This window comes from Lampetra planeri, chromosome 6 (assembly GCF_965212315.1).
Source record: "Lampetra planeri chromosome 6, kcLamPlan1.2.h2, whole genome shotgun sequence".
In the NCBI taxonomy this organism is placed as follows: domain Eukaryota; kingdom Metazoa; phylum Chordata; class Hyperoartia; order Petromyzontiformes; family Petromyzontidae; genus Lampetra; species Lampetra planeri.
Window position 1 is genome coordinate 10,897,154 of NC_136112.1, and position 14,444 is coordinate 10,911,597.

The window sequence follows — 14,444 nt, forward strand, 5'->3', positions numbered from 1 at the left end:
AGCCTCCTCCACTGAGGCCGATCTTGACACCGCTGGTACCAGTCATCGGCAAGTCCACTCAGCTCCACGTCCTCCTGTACCACATCACTCCATCTCTTCTCCAGCCCGTTTAGCCCCCTCGATCCGGCCGAACAAAAGCTGTTCAGGCATGCGGTGGCTGGGCATGCAGGCTACATGACCCAGCCAACGCAGCCTTGCCTGCCGGAGGAGCTCACCGATGGGACTTTGCCCAGATCTTTCAAGGATTTGTGAGCTCCTCACACAATCCAGCCTGGTTAAACCCAGGATGGATCGTAGGCAGGCCAGCCTAAATGTTTCCAACCGGCGAAGATGCTTCATTAGGGGGGGTCCACGTTTCGCAAGCGTAGAGAAGGGAGGGAATGACCGTGGCCGAGAAGACCTGAAGCTTCGTGCGGAGCGACAGACCAGGTAGCTTCCACACAGCGTTACGCAAACGATGAAAAGATATTGCCGCTCGACTGATTCGGAGTGAGACCTCTGCTGTTAAACTGGAGCCGGTCATAAGCATACTGCCCAGGTATGGGAAACTCTCCACTCTCTCCACAACTGCCCCATCACCGATTGGGAGTTGTGGGGGTGGAGTGTCCGATGGTACAAAATACCCAGGCAGGTGCTTGGTTTTGGTGGGGCTGATGGTAAGGCCCCACCTCTTGGTGGCACGCTCCAGTCTCAGCAGCAGCGTCTCCAACTCCTCTTCTGAATGAGCAGCTATTACCAAATCATCGGCATACATAACTTGGTTGACCAATAGGGAGCCATCCCTTGATCGCACCGGGCGTCGATCTGCCTCCCATTATATCTGTACCAAATGGAAATTCCCCCGGTACAGCTATTGAAGGCTTCACGAACTACGCAGTCAAAATAGATGTTAAATAATGTTGGAGCCAGAGGACATCTCTGTCGCACCCCAAGGTGTACAGGGAAAGGCTCTGACTCCCGGCCACGTAGTTTTACCCAGGCCCGCTCACCATCATGAAGGTCCTTAATGATCGTGAGCAGAGGGTCAGGGACTCCAAAAGCACGAAGAACAGCCCAGAGCTCAGCCCTACTGATGGAATCATAGGCCTTGACCAAGTCAATAAAGCAGAGATGTAGGTCTTGTTGGAATTCCCTATACCTCTGCTGTAGCAGACGGATAGAAAATATGGCATCTGTGCAGGACCGCCCTTTCCTGAAACCGCATTGGGGCTCCGCAAGCCTCTCCTCAGCGTGCCTAGCAAGGCGATGTTGAATAATCCTTGCCAGGACCTTTCCCGGCACACTGAGGAGTGAGATACCCCTGTAGTTGTTACAGTCTGTGCGGTCCCCCTTCTCAAAGAGGGGGACCACCAGGGCATCCTTCCAATCCTGTGGAACCCGTCCAGTGGTCCAGACTGTTGTTATGATGTCATATAGGGCAGTCTGTGCACAAACGCCACCCTCCCTCAGCATTTCGCTTGGGAGATCATCTCTGCCCGGTGCCTTTCTGGTCTCAGACTCCGGATCGCCTTCAGTACTTCCTCAACAGATGGCACCTCAGCCAGCCACTCACAGGGGGTGACCTCTTCCAATATTTGAGGCACCGCAGCCTCAGCAGGGTTATCCTCACTTTGTGCCATGATGTTTTCCTGGCTGAGAGATTTCCTCTCCCCCAGGACCTCACAGAAATGCTCAGCAAATCTGCAAACCTGTTCCTGGGGGTCGGAGATTGGATTACCGTTTTTTCCCCTAATGATGGTAATAGGTGTGGCGCTGCAGGTTACTTTTTTTATGGAGATAAATAGTGATTTGTGATCGCGGGCCACTGAGGCAGACTCCATCTCCTCAGCAACCCGCGACCACCACCCATCCTTGCAGCGCCTTACGGCTCTCCGAACCTCCGAGCGAAGGCTGCGGTAAACCTCCTCATTCTCTGACGTGGGATGCTGAAGCCGATGAAAGTGGGCCTGTCGCTTTTTCTCAACTAACCTGAACACCTCCTCTGTCAGCCAGGGTTTCTGGTGAGGTCTGGACCGCGTACCCAAAGCAGCCATTGCTGCTGCATGAGTCACAGTCCTAAACCTCGCCCATTTACCCTCGACATCAGGAGGAGTGAGGCACGATGCCAACCCCAGCTGCAAGCGATGATGAAATTCTCGCTTGCAACTTTCATCAGCTAACTGAGACCAGGCCACTTTTGGTTGGAATGGGGTCCTAGGTGTACACCCACCACCGGAGTGGAAGAATGGCAGGCGCATCTTACAGATGACTAGTCGATGATCAGAGGGCAGATTAGCTCCACGGTAGGTTCTGGTGTCAAGGACATGGGCTCGCATCCGCTGGTTTGTCACTATGTAGTCCAGCAGATGTTCTTGCTTGGACCCGGCATGCATCCATGATGTTGTGTGGATGCACCGATGCCGGAAGAGCGTGTTGGTAATTACAAGCCCATGAGCTGCACAAAAATCTAGCAGCCTCCTACCGTTGTTATTGAGTTGATCTGGCCCATGCCTTCCAATCACTCCAGACCAGGTGCCAGCATCGTGACCAACTCGGGCATTGAAGTCACCCAACAAGATGACTCTGTCCCGAGTGGCCACTTTAGCCAGCACCTGTGACAGGAGGTCATAGAAGGCATCTGACTCATTGGCTTTGCCTGCATCCCTCCATGGATGTTCGTCTTCGGTGGGGGCATAAGTAACCACGATCACCACTCCTTGCCTCCGGTTGATGGGAAGGCGAGCCCAAAGTATCCTGGGGCTTACAGCTTCCCACACCTCACCGCCACGCTCCCATGCCCCCTTCATTCTTTTGTTCAAAAGAAGAGCCACACCCTGTTGTTTGGCAGTCTCCTGTCCCGAGTGGAGGACTGTCCACCCCTCATGGTGGCAGGAGCCAGAACCGGTCCACCGGACCTCCTGAATGCCACAGAGATCCAGGCGGTACCGGTCCAGCTCCCGACAAAGGAGTGGCAGCCTCTCCTCCACAGTGAGCGTTCGAACATTCCACGTGGCTATCCGCAATGGTTTTTCGTTGTTTCTGGAGGAGCCCCGAGGGTGAAGATTCAATCTCCTGGCTCTGCCAATTGGGGTTTGGCCAGGAGACGTCATAAACGCCTGTTCCCCCGGGGCCTCCGGCACAAGCTTATTAGTTACATATTTATGTTTAAGTCGTGGTTTTGTGGGAATGAATTGAAGGTGGAGGGGTTACCAGCCCCTTGCACCCGTCCAGAGCCCCCGTTTAGCCACTGTGGCGGTCACAGATGCCATTAGGGGAAAGGCCAATGGACATTGGCCCTCCCCCCATAGCAATGTCCACGACAGTGTTGCCCGTCCGGCACCGTGAGGAGGTAGGAGGTTGTTACACACAGATATTGACCCACACACATAGAAACATGTCAACTTAACGCACACACACATATATGGTTAAATCCAGGAAAGGATCGTTAGCAGGCCAGCCTAAATGTATCTAACTGGCGAAGATGTTCCATTAGGGGGGTGCACGTTTCGCAAGCATAGACAAGGAAAGGAATTACCGTGGCCGAGAAGACCTGGAGCTTCATGCGGAGCGAAAGACCAGGTAGCTTCCACACAGCGTAACGCAGCCGATGAAAAGATAATGGCGCTCGACTGATTTGGAGTGAGACCTCTGCTGTTAAACCGGAGCCAGTCATGAGCACACTGGCCAGGTATGGGAATCTCAGCAATCTCTCCACAACTACTGCATCACCAATTGTGAGTTGTGGGGGTGGATTGTTTGATGGTGCAAAATACCCAGGCAGGTGCTTAGTTTTGGTGGGTCTGATGGTAAGGCCACACCTCTTAGTGGCAAGCTTCAGGTTCAGCCGCAGTGAGCAGCAATCACCAGAGCATCAGCATACATAACATGGTTGAGCAATAGGGAGGCATCCCTTGACCGCACCCGGGCATCGATCAGCCTCCCATTGTATCTGTACCATATGGTAATTCCTCGGGAACAGGCATTGAAGGCTTCACGAACTACGTGGTCAAAAGATATGTTAAATAATGTGGAGCCAGAGGACATCCCTGTCACACTCTAAGGTGTAGAGGGAATGGCTCTGACTGATGGCCATGTAGTTTGACGCGGGGCCGCTCACCATCATGAAGGTCCTTAAGGATCATGAGCAAAGTTTGAGGGACTCCGAAAGCATGAAGAACAACCCAGAGGCCAGGCCTACTGATGGTATCATAGGCCTTGAGTAGGTCAATAAAGCACATACATTCACTCACACGCACACATGGACCTACAGACATGCAAAGAAATGGACTTACACTGACTGACATGGAGCCATGCACACAAAGCGACTAACACAGACAGCCATGGACTGACACACACAGACATATCGACTCACACACACAAACACATGGACTTACACACACATACATAGACTGACACACACATTACCCTACACACACATAGACATATGGACTGTGACACACAGACATCTACTTTAGATACACACACATGGATTAACACACACACATCGACTGACACACATATACACACAAACGCACATTGACTTACACACTCAGATGGAGCCATGCACACACATCGACTCACACACACGCATTGACTTACACACATCGAGTGAAACACACACGTATGGACTAACACACACATGTGGACTAACACACACACAGCGACAGATACGCACACAATTGGACTGACACACACACACAAACACTTGTATGTACACACACGGGGCGTTGTCCGTTTGAAAAAGACAGACACACATAGACTTACACACAGACATGGACCCACACACATAGAAACCCATCGACTTACATGTGTAGGGCTGTTACAGAGAGCCCGTTATGCATGGCAGCCTATGGTAAACAAACACAGTAGGCGGGGCTACATGTGTGCACAAGCAGGTGCCCTCTGCGACGTCCGCGCCAGACACCCTGGGGGGTCGATTCGGTCGTTATGATCCCCCGGGGCCCCACCCCTCAGGGAGGGGTTGGGTATAAAAGGGGATTGTATCGAAGGGCTCGGGAGTGATGTTTAGCTAAAGAAGAGGAGGCGGAAGACGTCTGAGATAGAGCCCTGGACTCCCCCTGGTACGCCGTCCTTATCAGGACCGCGCAGGCTCGAGCCAGTGGCGTGGTACCAGAGCCAGAGCCAGTGCTGGTCTGGACTCTGGGTACCGGGCCCGACTGACCAGTGTCGGGCCAAGATAGCCTCCCCTAGCCCATTAGTGGAGGACTCAGAGGCAGGCTAGGGTTAGCTAGAGAGGTGTGTCCTCAGATAGACGGGTGAGGGGGCCGATACCCCCTCAAATGTGTATGTCACAACGTTGGTGTTAAATAAACAAGTGTGCCTCCAACTCCGGTGTGAACGAGTCGTGAGCGTTACTACATCTGGCGTCAGAAGTGAAACAAAGTACGAACATGGATACACGCCGGACGACTCGAGTCGGAGTACCAGGGGCGGAGGACACCGCTGCAGTCGGAGGGCCCGAGATGGCTGAAGATGCCATCGAGCAGCCGGGGCTGGGTGCATCCACGCCACAGCAGCTGGAGGAAGGGGAGCCGTCGACGGAGGGGCTGAGGCAGGCGCACGCGAAGCTGGCCGAGCTGCTGTACGCCGCAGCCGCCATGCTCGACAACATCACGCGGCTGGGGGCTGCGGGACCGCCACGAGGCGACAGCAGCCAACGACCACAGCGCCTTCCCGCCATTTCAACGGAGCAACATTTTGAAACTCCCGCCATCGCCGCAGCTGCTGTTGAGGGCGTGGCCGCTCTAAGCATCGCGTCCAACGGCGGGAGTACAGTGCCTGCCGCGTCACCACGGGTGCGACCGGCGATGCCATCGCTGGTTCGTGCCGACGCTGAGTTGAGTGAGGCGGACGAGGGACTGCGTTCTTCCTCTGCAGCCGCTGCCTTACATCAGCGGCTACCTCCACTCAAGGAATTTGTGGGCGAGGATGGCGACTGGGGCGGCTTCCAGCGGCGCTTCCTCGCTCACCAGGAGATGGCACAGTGGACAGACGCCGAGGCTCTCCGCGCGCTGCCAGCACTTCTCGACAGCGACGCCCTCGCCACTCTAACATCGGCTTCGAAGGAGAGGCGCTCCACGCTGCGGAAGGCGATGCAGGTGCTGTCGGCGGTATATGGTCCACCATCGGACTGTCGCCAACTCTTTTACGATCGCCAGCGGGGGACGAAGGAGTCGCCCCTGGCGTACCGCACAAGCCTCCTGGCACTGGCGAAGGAGGCCTTTCCACGAATGGATGACGAGGGTGTCGACGCCATGGTGACAGAGAAGATACTTTTGCTGGCGGACGACTTAGACATCGTCATTGTCGCACAGGACGATGCAGAGATGTGCTCCCTCCAAGCGGCCCGTCTCCTCCACGCAAACCTGTCCTCTCAACGACGGAAGGCCAGCAAGGCGGCGAGCGGGCGCGCCGTCGCTGCGGCCACCCTCCCGGCGGAAGAGGTTTGCGCCATCAACCATCGTCGGCAGCACGGAGCGGGAGCGCGGGAGGACCGGGCCGGTTCAAGCCGTCTACAACGTCCATCGTCGCCACCAGCGCTTCCACGCTGTTATAACTGCGGCATCCGGGGCCACGTCGCCTCGGGGTGCCGCTCTCCTCGGCAGCGCGGAACGACACCTCAACGGGACGCCGGCCCTCGTCACAAGCTCCACCATCATAATCCGGCGAGTCGCGGCACCCCTCATGTTTGGCCCACGCACACGCCCGTCACACACTCGAACACCGCAGCGAAGGGGGGGCAAATATCGCGTACCATGGCACCAACACGCACCGCTCTGGGTACTCACATTGAACCCAGCCAGTGGTCCGTGTTGGCCCATCGGGTTGTAGCCGCGTCATCGGGGTCGTCGGCCGTTGTGGGTCACATCGATGGGGTCGAGGTGCGCATCCTGGTCGATACAGGAGCATCGGCGACCATTATTTCGGAGTTGATTTATAACATTCTCCCTGCCCAGAGCCGTCCTTTGATGCCTGTTAATGTGCCATTCTTTGCTGCTAACGGGGGTTCACTTGGCATCATCGGACAAATTCGAGCCCAAATTTGTGTCGGGGATATTAAATTATCTGGGCCGATTTTTGTTTCCTCCTCGCTGGCGGTTCCGTGCCTGCTGGGGACGGATTTCCTGGCCAAAATGCCGATTAGGATATTAATCGACCAGGGATGCATTGAGCTCCCATCGGGCCGACGCATGGCGTTTTTGCCATCCCCCGCTACGAGCCGGACGGCGTTCGCGACGGTGCCGGCGTTCGTAGATAGAACGGTGCGCGTTCCTCCGGGGGCGCAAATGTTAATTCCTTTGAGACTTCGGCGGCCCTTCGCTAAGGGCATTGGGGCTCAAGGGGTTTTGCTGGGACCGTCTAGGGCCGGGGTCAGTGGACCTAATTTACTCCCGGCCCAGACCATAGTGAGAGGGGATGGAGAACCCTTCATCGCGGTCCTCAATGTGGGCTCGCAGACGGTGGTGGTCCCACAGGGGACCGTGCTTGCTCACGCAACGCCGGTGCCCTGTGAGGAACCCGTCGCGAGTCATGTCGGCGCTGCCCCTGCACCGCGACCACATTCAGACAGCGATGAAGGGTGGCTCGAGGCGCTTTGCGCGGGATCGACGGACCTGTCAAATTTAGAGCGCCAACGTCTTAAGACACTACTGAGGGAATTTTCCGACGTTTTCAGTCGGGATAAATACGATTTGGGCTGCACTCATCTGCTGCGTCACCATATTGATACGGGTGACAGCGCGCCAATACGCCAAAATCCTTTTCGGTTGAGTCCCGCCGAAAAGGACCATGTCAAATCGGCTGTTGATGACATGCTAGCCGCCGACATAATTTCTCCCTCCAACAGCCCTTGGGGAGCGCCGATCGTCCTGGTTAAGAAGCAGGACGGTTCGTTGCGGTTTTGCGTTGACTTTCGGCGCCTTAATAAAATTACGGTTGCCGACGCATACCCGCTCCCACGGATGGACGAATCGCTTGACGCCTTGGCGGGAGCGCGATTCTTCTCCACATTGGACTTACTTTCGGGATTCTGGCAGCTTCCTCTGGACGATGATTCAAAGCCTAAAACTGCTTTCCGTACTCCGCACGGCCTGTTTCAATTCAACCGGTTGCCGATGGGCTTACACTCAGCGCCGGCAACTTTCCAGCGGTTGATGGAATTGGTTTTGGCTGGATTGCAATGGGAGTCGTGCCTGATTTATTTGGATGACGTCATTGTCTTTGGCAAAACTTTTGAGGAACATCTCCAGAGGTTGCGGGCGGTTTTCCTAAAGATGCGGGCTGCTAATTTGAAATTTAAGCCCCAAAAATGCCATTTGTTACGCGAGTCGGTGCGTTATTTGGGGCACATCGTGGGGCGCTCAGGTATTTCTACCGATCCCGCCAAAACGCAGTGTGTAAGCTCCTGGCCGACTCCCACCTCAGTGGGAGAGGTTAGGAGTTTTATTGGGTTTGCGTCGTATTATAGACGCTTCGTCGCTAATTTTGCGACTATCGCCAAACCCCTACATGCTTTAACATCTAAAGGGGTTCGGTTTTGCTGGGGTCAGGAGGAGGAGGCTGCTTTTTGCTCCCTTCGGGATGCTTTGGTAAACGCTCCTCCCCTGATTTACCCTGATTTTTCAAAACCGTTCTTGCTCGACACCGATGCGAGCAACACGGGTATTGGGGGCGTGCTCTCCCAGGTGGTTGACGGCGTGGAACATGTGGTTGCGTACGGCAGTCGGGTGTTGTCTCCAGCGGAGCAACGGTATTGTGTCACCCGTAGGGAACTGTTGGCAATTGTCCATTTCGTCCAACAGTATCGCCCATATCTGTACGGTCGGCATTTCACCGTCCGCACAGATCATGCGGCACTGCAGTACGCCCTGAGGGTTCAACAGCCATCGGGACAATTGTCCCGATGGTTGGAGGTCCTCCAGGATTACGATTTCCAAACCACATACCGTAAGGGCGTTCGCCACACCAACGCGGACGCTCTGTCACGCTTGCCAACCACCTCCGAGTGTGCATGCCTCCTGGGGTCTGGACGTTGCAGGCCTCCAGGGGACACATCGGTACCTGTCTTGGCGGCCGCCAACGACGACGATGCAATGGTTCCTAATTCGATCGAACAGCAGGGCAAAGATTCCCTGTTGGGGTTGCCCGTCATTGAATGGGGGCGCCTCCAGATGGAGGATGTCTCCCTCCTCGGGTGGCGACGTCGCGTTGGCGGTGCGGCGGGGGGAAAAAGTGGTGGTTCCGACGCATGGGAAATGTGCCAAGGTCTGCTAATGCATTGGGACGGGAAGTCACGTCGACATCGGCTGGTTGTCCCTACTGGGTTGCGGGGTAGGGTGGTATGGGCCGCTCATGAGCGCCTCCTACACCTGGGGACCCAAAAGACTCTCGCCTTGCTGCAACTTGATTTTTACTGGCCTGGCATGACGAGGGATGTGGGGGATTTGTTGGGATCGTGCCCTCAATGTGCACAACGCAAACCGCCGGCACGGGAGTCTAACCCGCCCTTGCAATCGATCAAAGTGTCCAGGATAAACGAGCTGGTCGCTCTGGACATTTTGGGACCATTCCCCGCCACCCCCAGAGGGAATAGATATTTGTTGACGGGTGTCGAGTATTTTACACGCTGGCCTATGGCCTGGCCTTTGGCCAACCAGTCGGCAGCAGCCATCGTGGAGGCCTTTGTTCAGGGTTATGTCCTGGACAAAGGTGCTCCGGAGAGGCTGCTGACCGACCAGGGCAGAAATTTTTCCGGTAAACTACTCAGACAAGTCTGCGATCTCCTGGGCACAAAGAAAATTCGGACCTCCCCATATCACCCACAAACTGACGGGATGGTCGAACGTTTGCATCGCACCATCTCGTCCATGTTATCACAACAAGTTTCGGACTCGCAAACGGATTGGGACCTACAAATTCAGGGGGTCTTGGCGGCGTACCGGATGGCACCCCATGCGGCTACGGGGTTTTCTCCCTTTTACCTCATGTACGGCCGAGAACCAGACCCGCCTGTTCGTGCCCAGTTGCGGATCCCCGTGCCGCAGGGAAAAACTAATCTGGCTGACCACGTTAAATTTAATCTGGACAAATTGACCGAGGCACGGGATGCTGCAATGCAAAACTCTGACCTCCGTCAGAAGGCAAATGAGCGCCTCAGATTGAGTCGAGCGCACATGCTGCAGTGGAAGCCGGGGGACAAGGCATGGTTGCACTGCCCCCAGGTGCCACTGGCAACCTCCTCTAAACTTGTGCGGCCGTGGCGGGGCCCTGTGGAAGTGGTGGAGGTGTTACGTCCGCAGTGCGTGCGCATCAAGTGGGGGAAGCGGCGATGGTTCGTGCACCCCTCCAGATTAAAACCCTTCGCTGCGGTACACGACCCCACTTCACACGCGCGTGGCCAAACATGGGGGGGGTCGGCCGACTTGCTGGGTCCGTCTCTGTCGCTCTCACCTGATGCCTTGCCGGCTGTGCCACCTTCAGGAGCATCAGGAGTGACGGGCTCACGCCCGATCACCCCTCCTGCGGATACCGAGGGTCACGCGGAGTCAGAGGAATGCTCACCTCAAGACGGACAGTCGCCACCTGATGGTCCGCCACGCGGGGTTACCCCGTGTGAGGGGCCCGCTGCAAGGACGCGCGCTAAAATGCGCAAACTGTTGTGAGGCCGGAAAATGTGTACATAGCTGTTGTGTTTATTGGCTGTTGTGTGGATGGTGTGTTTCCCGCTCCTCGGATGTACATATGTTGGGTTCACCGTTTGTTGTGTGTGCGGGGTGGGTTCCCTGCTGGTTGTATATAAGCTGTTTTTTTTACGGAATTCGTATTTATTCGGGGGGGTGCGACGGGTTGTTTCTCATCTTGTTGTTGTGTCTTGTTCTGGTTCCTGTTATGGTTCAAAAATAGTGAGGCACACGTCAGGGGGTGAAGGCACCTTTATTGTCAAATTTTGTATGTTGGCAGCCGGGACGGCTGCATGCTATGTGGGGGGGAGTGATGTAGGGCTGTTACAGAGAGCCCGTTATGCATGGCAGCCTATGGTAAACAAACACAGTAGGCGGGGCTACATGTGTGCACAAGCAGGTGCCCTCTGCGACGTCCGCGCCAGACACCCTGGGGGGTCGATTCGGTCGTTATGATCCCCCGGGGCCCCACCCCTCAGGGAGGGGTTGGGTATAAAAGGGGATTGTATCGAAGGGCTCGGGAGTGATGTTTAGCTAAAGAAGAGGAGGCGGAAGACGTCTGAGATAGAGCCCTGGACTCCCCCTGGTACGCCGTCCTTATCAGGACCGCGCAGGCTCGAGCCAGTGGCGTGGTACCAGAGCCAGAGCCAGTGCTGGTCTGGACTCTGGGTACCGGGCCCGACTGACCAGTGTCGGGCCAAGATAGCCTCCCCTAGCCCATTAGTGGAGGACTCAGAGGCAGGCTAGGGTTAGCTAGAGAGGTGTGTCCTCAGATAGACGGGTGAGGGGGCCGATACCCCCTCAAATGTGTATGTCACAACGTTGGTGTTAAATAAACAAGTGTGCCTCCAACTCCGGTGTGAACGAGTCGTGAGCGTTACTACACATGCACACAAACACATATGGACTCACACACAGGCACACGCATTTAGTTTCTGCACATGAACATTATTATAGTAATAGAGTATTAGGCAACTTATTAGTTTCATAATAGTAAAGAATGAAGCACAGTTGTTATGTGCACACAAACATTATCATTGTAATATTTGTAAACGTTAGAAATATAGAATAAAATTGTACTTTACATTGGCGTGGTGACGCCTCGTCCCGTGCAGAGCCCGCGGCCTCGCCTAGATTGGCAAGCCGGAGGAGGTGAGACGTTGCCCCCCCCCACCATCCCCCCGCCCTCGCCAGAATAATACTATGTAACCGCTTTAATAATATTAAATTAATATCTAAGGACTTTATATCAGTAACTGCACGCATTGGGGTGGGGGGGGAAGAGGACATCACACTGTGAAGAGAAATCGACAACGTGATGTGTATATCTATTCCATGTTAAACGCGTAAAATAAAATGTCCCCCGTGAGCTCAAGTGAACGCGCATGACTTGGCAGGGTCCGCCCCCCCCCCCATGCAATTGGCGTCACTTGGTACGGTCGACGGCGCACAATAAGTAAATAATTAATAATAGAAACGGCACAAATGCGTTAATTAAACTACTTTAAAGTTTATTTACGGATGGGAAATAGCCTATTCCCACCGCGGGGCTTAGGGCGTGCCGCCTGTCAAATTTTTTTCTACATTGAGCCCACCGTCCGAGAGCCAAATCCCCCGCAAGCGCGAGCGCGGAGACTTTTATATAAAAAAAAGAAAGGAAAGATTTGGTAACACTACCCATCAGCTCCACGCCCTTCTTGGAGTGCGTGAGAATTATTTTATTATGTTTTATTTTTATTATTTTATTACTTCCCTTCTACGTGACTTTACCGAAAAAACCAAGAAAATGTCAGCAGCATTAATCACTCAACTTACAATGCACAGGTTCAGTTCAACTTTTTCACTCGAGGGTTGATACAACCCATTATCCATCTGAGGTTGATAAAACAAGTACCACTGGGACATTGAATTTGGTTTATGGTGACCGGTCCCTTCCATGAAACATTAAAATTACCCAAGGGCCTCCATTAACATCTTCATCATTCAATATTCATATTGCCCATCCCATGTCGTATATTTTGAGGCACCCTGTAGCATTTGGTCCCCTGTGGCAGCTTTGACTGTGTGGCTCAAGGTAAACGCCACACCGGCCTGAAAGTGGGCATGAATCTATCAGTGACTGGTACTGTTGCAATATGCCTTTCACAATTAAGCAATTAGCGAGAGATATGTATAGTATATATATCAAATTTTGACCATGGCACGGGTACACTCTTTTTCAAAGAACGTCGTGGATTCTCTAACGTTCACCATTAAGTGGACGGTGCATGTTTAATGGTTTATACAAGCCAGCGTGCTCCCTCTACGCCTCATCACTACTCATGGAGATATTGACGATGGCGACCACCACTCCACACATGTTTAAGCTGGGAGTCACTTTGACTTTGAATTACGCACGATTAATTAGCCACTCCCTGCTCGGGGGTGTGGGGTGGCAGGGGTGTCGGTCGGTGGGGGGGTGGGTGTAGTTGTGCGGTGCTGTGACACGCATCTCTCTGTCGGCGCGCCAGGTGACCGAGTCGTGCGACTACGTGTACGTGGACGGGCGGGAGAGCGCCGGCTCCACCCGTGCGCACATCCAAGTGACCCACGAGCACTTGCGGGCGGGGCTGGAGCTGGCCGTGTGGCTGCCCCGGCTGCCGCTTCACATCCAGCTCTCCCACTCGCAGCTCAGCCAGGTCAAGGGCTGGAGAGTGCCCATATTTTCTGAAAGCAGGTATGGAAAAAAATGTTAAGTGGAATTATTTACACTACATGTGCGTTACTGTCTGTCTCATTTGTATCGTTTACCCGGACACATAGGTTTTGGTATTTCATTGATTCATACATTTTGGTTGTGATAATTGTTATTCAACGTAACGGGAAGCTGTAATATAATAATTGGTGCGTTAAGCACATATCCACGTGCCAATTACAGTTGTTCAACAATTAATCAAATATGAATTTAAGTATTACTTATATGGAATACGTCTAGTAATGATAATGTACAGCCCTTTATCATTTAATTGCCGGGGTACAAGCTCTCATACTGCTGAACTAGTAACTAATTGTCATGTTTTGTTCACATGGCAATCCTTACTAATTAGCTGTTTCGGGTGGTGGCGGGTTTAGGGACGCATTTATATTTAACCCTAAAAAAATTGCCTCTATCATGGATTTATTAGTCGCGAAAGCCTACGTGTTAAACTGACAAATGTTTCACTTATAAACAGCATTGCATACACTTGGCCCTCCATAGAGGCTTTAGTTAGTTCATGTAAGGTATTTTAAATAGCACTGTTGAGGTACACCTGTGTAAATGACATGCTGCTTTAAGCCTAAGCGTTTAGAACAATGTGACCTGGCTAGTCCCCTAACTCCACCCCTTTATGTAATGGTTGTGATCAATTGAGCATGCTGCATTTTTAAAGGGATGTCCTGTGCACTAAAGCGAAGGTGTAAACTATGCCCTCTTCTCTCATTAACAAGATAGGCTGTTGTATGCTGTGTCATGACTAAATGTGTTGTGAGAAATGTTCCCTCCTTACCATTGTTGGTAAGAGCAGAGAGCCGTGAACCACCTTGCTGATGATTCGTATGAATACATTAAGCAGTTGCGCTCCCAGGAGGTATGCTTGCGTGCATTGGGTTTCACTTAAATAGCACCCATACTGTGCTTTCAAATGCCCTCATTATATTGGTTTCGTATTGTGTAAGGAAATTATGGTCCCTCTATGCATTTTCACAGACGATATGAGGTTTTACATGTACACTTCTTTGTTAACA

At 53.4% G+C, this 14,444-nt stretch overlaps 1 protein-coding gene across 1 annotated transcript in view; it reads left to right on the forward strand.

Moving 5' to 3' along the window:
- Positions 1-14,444, forward strand: part of LOC144719522 (transmembrane protein 132D-like) — a 465,507-nt gene that overhangs the window by 354,772 nt on the left and 96,291 nt on the right. Inside the window, exon 6 of the mRNA XM_078595520.1 lies at positions 13,190-13,395. Coding sequence (XP_078451646.1) covers positions 13,190-13,395 — 206 coding nt within the window. The remainder of the gene's footprint in view (positions 1-13,189; positions 13,396-14,444) is intronic.